The sequence below is a fragment of the Psammomys obesus genome, unplaced genomic scaffold (assembly GCF_907164565.1).
Source record: "Psammomys obesus unplaced genomic scaffold, mPsaObe1.curated_primary_1811, whole genome shotgun sequence".
Lineage (NCBI taxonomy): Eukaryota > Metazoa > Chordata > Mammalia > Rodentia > Muridae > Psammomys > Psammomys obesus.
The window spans coordinates 15,459,181-15,469,256 of NW_026596256.1; the positions used below are offsets into that span (position 1 = coordinate 15,459,181).

General features: G+C 47.8%; 1 protein-coding gene across 1 annotated transcript; it reads right to left on the bottom strand.

The window, feature by feature from the left end:
* Nucleotides 1-8,619: 8,619 nt before the first annotated feature.
* Nucleotides 8,620-9,640, bottom strand: LOC129668655 (P2Y purinoceptor 3-like). The gene is given in 3 exon segments (XM_055596728.1): nucleotides 8,620-8,747; nucleotides 8,749-9,044; nucleotides 9,047-9,640. Coding segments are annotated over 3 exon segments (1,017 nt in total). The 3' UTR covers nucleotide 8,620.
* Nucleotides 9,641-10,076: the final 436 nt, after the last annotated feature.

Consider the following 10,076-nt stretch of genomic DNA (forward strand, 5'->3'; position numbering starts at 1 on the left):
TGGCTCCTCTACTGGCCCTGTCATCTCCACAGTGTCCACAGCCAAGCTGTAGGGAGCCTTGCCATATTATAAATGGGTTGTGTACCTGCCCTATCACAGGCCTGTTGATTGCTGTTTCCTTCTCTTAGAATGTGTTCTCTGGTGCACACTCTAACCCGTTTTCATCTGATGAAACAAAAACCTTAGTTCCCAGCCCAGAATCATTCTTCTATATAGAGACTCCTTCAGGCCACTCAGGCCATATATAATTTGTGATACCTATGAACATTGAAAACTTCATCCTGTGCCTTTTCAGCTCTTGTAAATTTGTGAGGCATTTGTGGCATGTGGGTTTTGGGTGTATTTTCTCCTTAGATTGTCAGCTCCATGAGAGCAGGGATGTTGTCCGGTTGTTAGTGAATGTATCCGCAGTGCCTAGCACCATGTACGGACCAAGCTTTTTTTTTTTTTTTTTGAATAATGTATAAAATAAAAAGTCATTGGAATAACCTGTTTGGAGGATAAATGACAGTACAAATATAAAGACCCGAAAGGGTTGCTGGGCTGCATGCCTTCTGGCTTAGAAAACCAATATTTAATATTTACCCTAACGAAACCATTGGGCAATCACACAACACACACACACACACACACACACACGCACGCACGCACACACACACACACGCTAAGACAGTATCTTCCTGCTCGGTTTTATAATTGCCTGACAGACAACCCTCCACATCCCGTAGCTGAAGAGTTGTTTTTGTGGCGCTGCAGTGCTGGAGGGCGGGCCCGGCAGGGCCGGGTGCGCTAGGCACGGGCCTCTCCCGAGGAGCAGCCCCAAGGCACGAGCATAGGGAAGTGCATTCTGTGGAGGTTAGGGACCGCTCATGGGTTAAGTTCTTCCCATTATAGTACTGGCAAGGATACTGAGTTCGGGACACGCCAGGAACTGCTCCGACTGACCCATAAGCTGGTTGTGTCTGGTGGAGTGTGTCAACTTCAGCTTAGCATTGTACCCACCTGACAAGAGAACACAAGTGAGTTTTTATGGGGACATGTAACCCCAGAAGGGGGACCCATTACAGGTGAAAGTATCAGTTACACTGAAGTCCAGCTTGGTGAACCAATGAGTTTTGTTTTTCTCCTTCCTTTCCTGTGCCCTTTCCTTTTTCCCTTCCCTTCCCTTCTTTTCCTTTCCCCTTCCCCTTTCCCTTCCCCTTCCTTTTCCTTTCCCTTTTCCCTTCTCTTTTCCCTTTTCTTTCCTCCCTCCCTCCCTCCCTCCCTCCCTCCCTCCCTCCCTTCCTTCCTTCCTTCCTTCCTTCCTTCCTTCCTTCCTTCCTTCCTGTCTCTCTCTCTCTCTGTCTTTGAGACAGTCTTGCTATGTGGCCTGGACTAGCTTGGGACTTGCTATGTAGACCATTTGGGCTCTTAACTCAGATTTCCTCGGATTAAAGGTGTGCACCACTGTACTCCAGGAGCTAATGAGTGCTCATTGGTGTTACAGGAGCGGGGATGACTCAGAAGTGGTCGCATCACACATAAACTCAGAGTCTCTGGCTACACACACAGGGCCTGCCCAGATTCAAGCCAGCTGAGGGAAAGTGGACACCAGCTCCCACCCCTAACCAAGAAGCTATCTGCAGTTGGTACCTGTTTGTGGGGCAAGTGAGCTGAGGGACTTCGGGAACGGGCCTGGAGCAAGAGTGAGGTTGAGATGTGTCCAAACCCCAAAAACCTTATCTTAAGACCTGCAGGAGTAAGGGTCGCTTCCTGTTCTGGGCCTGCAGGTCCTGCTGTGCAGACCTTCACCTCTGCCATCCTCGAGTCACGTGGCCTGGTGGCCAGGGTTCAGGTCATGTCCATTTGGCGCCTGGAATTCCTCTCCAGGGAAATGAGGCATTCCCAGCACCTCAGCCCCAGCTAATGATGTACATTTACCCCCAAACTGCTACCCACTTTCCCAAGGTTTTTACAGCCCTTATTCCCCCAATAAAGACAGTTGTTTCACTGAAAACCATCTGGGAGAAGGCTGTTTCTCCCCAGCTGCCTGGTTAGGCTTCATTTCCTTTAGCACCAGTGCACAGAGGTGTCTGGATACCCTGAGGCCAGAAGCACAACCCGGAATGGCACCTGTTGGCAAAGGAAGAATTAGTTTTCTCTGTCTCACAGGATATATTAACCACACTTCAGGGCTGGCCAAAACAAAGTGAAAATGGTATATTTCTAGAGTTTTGTCTGATTTTGTTTTGTTTTGGCATTCTTTGCCTTAGTGGTCTTTTGCTTGTATATTTTGGTTCCTGGGTTGTTGGATGCTGGAGAGATTAGTATGTGAACATCAGCAGTGGCAGGTGGAATGGAGAGACAGGGTCTGGTGTTGGCTGGGAGGTCCAACTGAAAGTGTGGCCATTAGGGGAGGGGAGGTGGCAAAGAAGGGCTCAAACAAAGGTCACCTTCCAGATTTCTGGCTTGGATGGAAGGTGCTGTCCTTTGACCAATGAGACCACAGGACAGAGCTGCAGTTTGAGAGGCAGTGGCTTTGGGGAGCTTGCAGTCAATAAAGACGCTTAGAGTAAGTTTTCGAGTGGACATGAATGGGAAGGGTTCCTGGTGGGATAAGATTTGTCAGGGAGGCAGTGAACAGATCCAGTAAGAGGTCAAGATGAGTAGAGGGGTGGGGAGGTCACAACCCTAAGGGCACACCCTCCCCCTCTTGTGGGAGGTTGAAAAATAGGAAGCAGAGCAATGTATAGAAGCCAAGAGAGCTAGCTGAATGGGGTAAGGGACAAACGGCTTGGAAATGTCAAACACGGCCTGGTGGGGTTTGTTCATTGTAATTGGCAGGTCCTTAGTGTGGGAAAATGGGCTTGCAGGGTAGCGGCAGCAGCCGTGGTGGCGGGGGTGGGTGGATAGGGGGGCAGTGGCAGCCAGGAAAATGATTTACATTTTGAAGTCAGGGTAGAATTGCAACAGAAAGTGTAGCTTACCCTTGCAAGAAACAAGGCCATAAAAAGGGAGCATAAGGAGCCTTCAGCGTGGCCGCATTGCTTGATGGGCTCACGCTTTATGAAGGTCTCTTTCCTAATGCGTTACTCTACTTGTAGAGCGGAGCGTTCTCAGACTCTGCGATTCCTTCATTTTCTTGAAATGGCACTTTTTTGCTTTGTGTTTGTGATTTAAGCACTATAAAAATGTCCACCCACAGCTTGCTTCGGGAACGTAAGTTCTGCCTCTTCACATGGATTTCTTCACGAAGCCATTACCTTTGAAGTGGTTTGATACATTAACAACAATGAGCCCATAACAAACCCAAAAGCTGGGAAATTGAAATCCTTAAGAGATTTAGCTAGTTTAGAAGAAAGAAAAAGATAATGAGACCACACAAGTTTATAAGCCCAGGTTATGCTTAATTGCAAGAGATTCCCCCCCAAACCCCAGAATTTCTACTTTTTACTGTCTTTGGAATATAGACTACAAAGGGTGAAAACGTGTCATGTGCAGGTAGTTTGTACTCTGGAATTTTTTTTTTTTTTTTCAAATTGAAGTTGGTGGGTGTTATGGTTTGAATCTGCAATGTCCCCCGGAGGCTGATGCTGATGCTGTGAGTTCTTGGCACCCAGCTGGTGGACTTCTTTGGGAGTTCTGGAAGCCTTGAGAGGTGGGGTCTAGCTGAAGGAGGCAGGTCACTGGATGGGGCGGGAGGAGGGGCATGGCCATTGGAGGAGGCTCTGTTATCTCTGATCACTTTGGGTTCCTCTCTCTGCTTCCAGGCCGGCTGTGACGTGAACTACTGTGCTCCAGGATGTCCTCCCATCATGAGGGATGGAACCTTCTGTAACCTGAGGCCAAATTTTTTTTTCTTTATTCCTTTTTATTTCCCCAACATAATATTTTTACTGATTATTTGGGAGTTTCACATCATGTTTCCTGGTCACACTCACTTCCCAATCCTCTCTTGATCCACCCTTGTGACCTCCTCAGTCACCCCCCCCCCCCAAAAAAAAAAAAAAAAAAAAAAAAAAAGAAAGAAACAAGGGGAAAAAACTCCAAATCCATTTTGTGTTGTCCATATACTCACTGGAGCATGGCCAAACTCCCAGTGGCCAGTCTCCTCCCTAAGGGAAACTGAGTCCTCCCTCTCTACCCCTGCCCCTGCCAGAAGCCATCGATTGTGCAGAGCTACACCTCAGCACCCCTATCACAATTTAAATGAGTTCTATTTGATGTCTAGGCTGTCACTTTGCGGGGGCGGGTTGGAGGCCAGGGGTTTCCATAGAAGCCTTTTCTGTTCTCTCTTATCCCCTGTGCATCTGCCTGCATCCAGCCTGCAAGGTAGCTTCCTTGCCCTTCACAGGCAACAGGAGCACGGATCCTGGGCTTCGACATGGTTTCTGCCAACAGCATGGACCACAAACATGTGCATGTTTTCCAGGATCGGCATTGGGCCATGGACCAGCATGGCCTCTGGAAGAAGTATGGAGCATGGAGGTCTTTTGAGGAGGTCCAATATGGTACATGAGTCATTCTATATCTCCAACATCTTGTTGCTAGGATTACAGGGTACAGTGTAATCAGTTTATGTGGTGCTGGGGAGTGATCCAGGTTGTCATACATGCTAGGCAAACAATCTACCAACATCTCCACTTCCCAGTTTATCATTCTTTTGATACTTGAAGCTCAGAGTTAGTTTTGCTATGTTTATCTTCCCACTGGCCTATTTCTTTTCATTCTTTCCAGTGTTACAATTTTTAATTCTATTAATGCCACCTTAGTTTTTCCCATTGTCTGGGTTCTTAGATCCCTGCTGTGGTCTTCTGTTACTCATCATTTTTGTCTTCTTCCTCTTCATTTTCAGCATACCCTTGCTTCTTCTCTGCTAGGTTGCTGTGTTCTATAGATTGAAAACAGAGCTGTGAGGAAATTAAAGAGACCCAAGATAAGAAAGAGACCTGCATCAGTGCCAAGTTTGGAGTCAGCGGTCAAGAGTGCTGCCTGGGGGCTTGGGAATTGGGAAGGGAAAACTTAGACATTTGGAGAAGGTTCTCTCTGGATATGGAGTAGGAGATAGCAGGCTCAGGAAAATGGGAGGATGGAATTCCCACTTTTAGTGGTGTGGTTGAAGAGCTAAGAGTGAAAGAGTATGCGGAGCAGGCCTGTAATGGGGCTGGTAGGCCAGCTTGTGGATGCTGGGCATTATTCTACAGAGCATCGCTGAGATGACTGGAAATGGGCCAAGGTGATGTGTAGAAAAAGGCTTCTGCTGCTGTTGCTGTGTCTTCTTCTTTTTCCTTCTTCCTTCTTCTTCTTCTCCTCCTCCTCCCCCCCCCCCCTTTTCTTTCCTGGCTGGCTTTGAACTCAGTATATCTCTAAAGATGACCTTGAATTCCTAATCCTCTTGGACCCAGTTGCTGGAATTACAGGCTTGCTCCACAGTGCTCAGCGCAGTGCTGAGGATAAAATCCATGGCTTTGTGCTGCTTAGGCAGGTATTATACCAGCTGAGCTATATCTCCACCCCACAACATACTTAAAAATTGTTTGTGTGTGTGCATGTGTGTGTGTGTGTTACGCCACATATGTGCACATGTGGAGATTAGAGGACAATCTCAGCTATTGGGCTTCACTTTCCACCTTTTCACAGGCTGTTTTTTTGCTGTGTATGACAGGCTCTCTGGCCTTTGATTTTGGGGGGATTCTCTGCCCACCATCTCCAGCTGTGTGCTAATGCCTCTGCCTTTTACAGAGCTTCTGGGAATCTGAACTCAGGTCCTCACAACGTATGCAGCAAGCGCTTGATCCACTGAGGTGTATCCAAAACCCCTTGAAAACTGTTTTGACATGAAGCTGGAGGTGCCATGCAGGATGGCTTTGAAGGGAAGGAAAACCAATTTAAGAGACCTGGTAGGACTCTGGCCGTGACGTTTTTATCTTTGTTCTCTAATTCATCTAAGTTCTGAGGACTAGTAGGTTAATTTTCATTAGATTGCTCTGCTCAGGGGCGCTTGGCAGTCCCCCACATCTCGAGAAGCTATGCTTCTGCTGGCTTTGGAAGGCTCCATGGCTGCACTTCAGCCTGCTCTTCCAGCCTTGTCTCTAACTCCTTTCTGTTAGGAGCCAACTGATGATCTCCTGCAAATTGGATTTATTCATGAGGGTTCCATTTCCTGTTTTCTTTGCTGCTTGGAAATGTGGATTTGGATGGAAATCGCATTTGGCTTTCAGCACATGCATGGCACCTTCCAGGCTCCTCCCAGCCTGAGTGCTCCCTCCTGCCCCTGAAAACCTGGGTGACACGGGTCTCCATTTGATAATGAATAGCTGACATGGCTTCCTTGCTGCTGCTTCCGCTGTTAATTAGTGTTCACACGTTACTTGTTTTTACACTTTATTTCTCCTGTGGCCTGTCACCTCCTCAAGGGCTGGGGTCTCAGTGGCCAGAGTCATTTTCATCCATTATAGCTCTAATTATGGTCTTTTGAACATGATACTCGCTGACTTTCAATTTTATTTTTAACCGATCCAAACAATCAGAAAGACTACAGAAGTGGAGGGGCCAAGGGCTAATGGACTTGAGGGTCTGAGATTTTCCTGCAGAGATGGGCACACTTAGGAGGGACTTTTGATCCATTTGGTTCCCTTGTGTGAGGCATTTTCACTAATCATAAAGGATGTGTAGAAAACCCTCCTGTGTTAGAAGATTCACTGTTTCATAATGGGAACTGATTTGACTCTAGTATGTGGAGATATGATTTCTGGAAAAGCAAGGATATGATATCAACTGAGTTAGACATTTTTCACCCCAGCTTTCCACTAGTAAGATTAAGATGGCTACTTACGCTTTTCTGTTCAGTAGGTAAACAAACACGACAGAATCAAAACCAGCTTTACGTGTGTCAGAGATGGCGTCAAGCACCTGGGTTAACCGGGGGTTAGCAGCAGCTAAACCTTGTCTAGGAGTGTGACTTACTCTTGAGCTGAAGGCAGTGTGTGCTGAGGATTCTTCCCGCCTTAAAGGCTGAAAGTATTGTGGGCATTCCATAGTAGCTTAATATGAAGTGGGATGGCTTCATGCTTTCCCTGGGGACCTGGTGCTCTAATTCTGCAGTGATGTGGACACAAATTAAAGTGTAAGCAGTGAAAATCGGAACTGTAAAGTTGGCTGAATCTTCCCTGTGTGCTGTGCAAAGAAATTACTAATGAGAGAGAGACAGAGAGGGAGAGAGAATATGCAAACGAATAAATCGTTTTCAGCCTTCTCTGCTCTTGTAGAAACATTTACATGGAAACAGCTGACCTGCTAATTAGACAGCATCCTTGCTGTTCATTAGACCAATTATCTGGAGGAATTCTTCCAAGCAGCACTTAGTTTTGAGCTAATTATTGTGTGACCTTGAAAGCAATAAACTGTACTTTCAGAATGAAACTTTATAATTTAGACATATGCATAGTTTATACAGGCATGTTCCATAATTAGAGCAGCATAGTGGGAGGGGAAGGTTTCGTTCTTATGAGAAGGATTCATTCATCTCTTTCTGGGGAGATAGTAATGAATCAGCAGATCATTGTTTAGGTCGGAAAGGTGCTTGGGGGTTGGTATTATTTCAAAAAAGAGTTGTTTTGTGTGTGTGTGTGTGTGTCTGAAGGTTATTATTATTTTTGGATTTGTTTTAGCCCTCAAACAATTTTAAAAAATAATTTATAGGAGATGCTAGGGGTGAGAGCAATACAGCATATACATGTATGAAATTATTGAAGAAGAAAATCAATGTTACATAAAATACATAAAAACTAAAAATTAATTTAGAGAATGGAAAGTGTGTGTTGTCATGAATGGAAGCATCATGCTTAAATAAAAATAAGAGAAACGGCCATTCAGGAAGATGCTTGACTCTGTAGATACCATTTTATCTGTTAAAGCTTTTCCTAAGTGGGGCACTGTTAAGAAATGTAGTAAGAGAGCATCGGAGGTAGACTCTGAGATCTGTGAATAACCAACTGTGGAAATGAGCCAGCTGACCAATGGGGACTGTGTTGCTGAGCACTCGGGCAGCCCTAGGCTTGTCACGTAGGGTCACATGCTTCAAGGGCCCTTGCCTTGCTTGGAGCCTTCCTTCAGTGATGATCCAGCTGTGTGTTCCCCAGTTGGCTGAACTTGGCAATAACCTAATGTGCTGTGCTTCAGTTTCCTTGCTGGAAACAAGTGACAATAGCCCCCAATTCTAGGGGCTGCTCTGCAGCTTAGGTGTGATGCTCTGCTACACAGTAAAGGCTTTGTTCACACCACTCTTCGCTCCCTCACTCCCTGAGCCTCCATCCACTGTGCAACACTCTGCAGGGCCCTGCTGTAGAAACTGGTGTTGGGGGTCAGCAGTAGGACGAGGTTTCTGTCCTGTTGGAACCTGTGTACCAATGGGATGAGACGCATCAGAAAGAAATCTTCCACACGGAAGAAAAAAGAGTGAGACCAGGATGACAAGATATTGTCAGCCCACCTTTAGTTTGGTGGCTGTCTCTGTATTCTTATTTTCAAACCTCTCATTACTTCTATGAGAACCCTTTCTCCCAGTACCCCTGTTGGAAGGCTTCAGCTCCTCTCCCACTAACAAGCCCCTGTTCTGTGTCCATTTTTTTCTTTCCAGACTTCATCCTGGTAGTGGCTGGATCTGCCCAGCTCTAGGTGCTGCTCCTTCTATACCAGCAGGGTGCTCACCCACCCAGTTCTGCCTCAGCCTCTGGAGGAGCTGGGCTCTGTTGTTGCCCCATGACAGGAAGTACAGGACAGGGTTGAGGCAACTGCTCACGCTTACCAGAGGTCTACAGATCTTGTAGGCCATGCTGGCTGCTGACAAGAGTTGGCAGTCCTGTGACTTCAAGAAGCGGATCACCAGGTAGAAATATCGGGCAATGTGGAAGGGCACGAAACAGAGGGTGAAGAGGCCACACACCAGCAGGATGGTCCGAATAGACTTGGCACGGGCCGTGTGGCCTGCCTTTGGGAGGGCCCCCACTGGATTTGTCAGGCTCCTGACGATCAGAGAATAGCACACCAGAATGATCAAGGAGGGCAAAACAAAACCAGACATCATCAGGACCATGCTGTAGGCAAAGAAATGATCAAAATCCTCCGGGCTGGCTGTGTCGTAGCAGATCACCTGGCCGTTTACATAGTCGGTGTGGGAGAAGACCAGGGTGGGCAGCAGTTGGAGGATGACCAGGATCCAGGTAGCAGCAGCCGCGCGCCAGGCGTGCCTGTGAGTTCGGTAGGACAGTGAGCTCAGGGGGTGGCACACGCCCAGGAAGCGGTGCAGAGAGATGCAGGTGAGCAGCAGGGTGCTGCTGTAGAGGTTGGTGTAGAACAGGAAGCGCACCAGCCTGCACAGCGTCTCCCCAAAGAACCAGGTGTCGCCCAGAGAGTAGGTGATGATGAGGAAGGGCAAGCTCAACACGTAAAGCAGGTCGGCCACCATCAGGTTCACCAGGTAGATGGTGGCACAGCTCCAGGGCTTGGTTTGGCACCAGGAGAGCCATAAGACAGCCCCATTGAGGGGCAGCCCCAGGAGGAAGATGAGGCTATAGGTGAGCGATAGGTAGACTTGCTTGTACCTCTCTGAGAAGTGGCAGGCACCTTGCTCCCTGGAGGCGTTCATGTCTAGCCTCTCCATCTCGGGGAGAGGGGGTCTTCCCAGATGGCCTCTGCTTCTGCTCCTCCTGGGAGGAAACAAATTGGAGATTGCAGCACCAGGCCCTCAGCTGGGTGCTAGCCTCTGCTGACCACCTGGCATTCAGTTTTGCTCCCAATCCTTATTTGAGCACAAGCAGATTCAGGTGGAAGAAGAGGCAAACCCAGGCTTCAGACTCAGTGCTTAGAGTTCTGGGGTCCAGCGGTCTTACCTCGACTCGCCTGCTCTCTGCTGGGGGGCACAGATTGTAGCAGGAGACTCTGGCATGGTGGCTGGAAGGTGGCACCGTCATTTAAAGGAGCCTAGAAAACTGCCGGTTCCATGACTTCCCTCTTGCTAGAACCCTTTGCATAGGCCCAGGAATTCTCTTAGGGGATGAGAGGGTGGTGTCCCCCGAGGTGATCGGTGCTGCCCACAA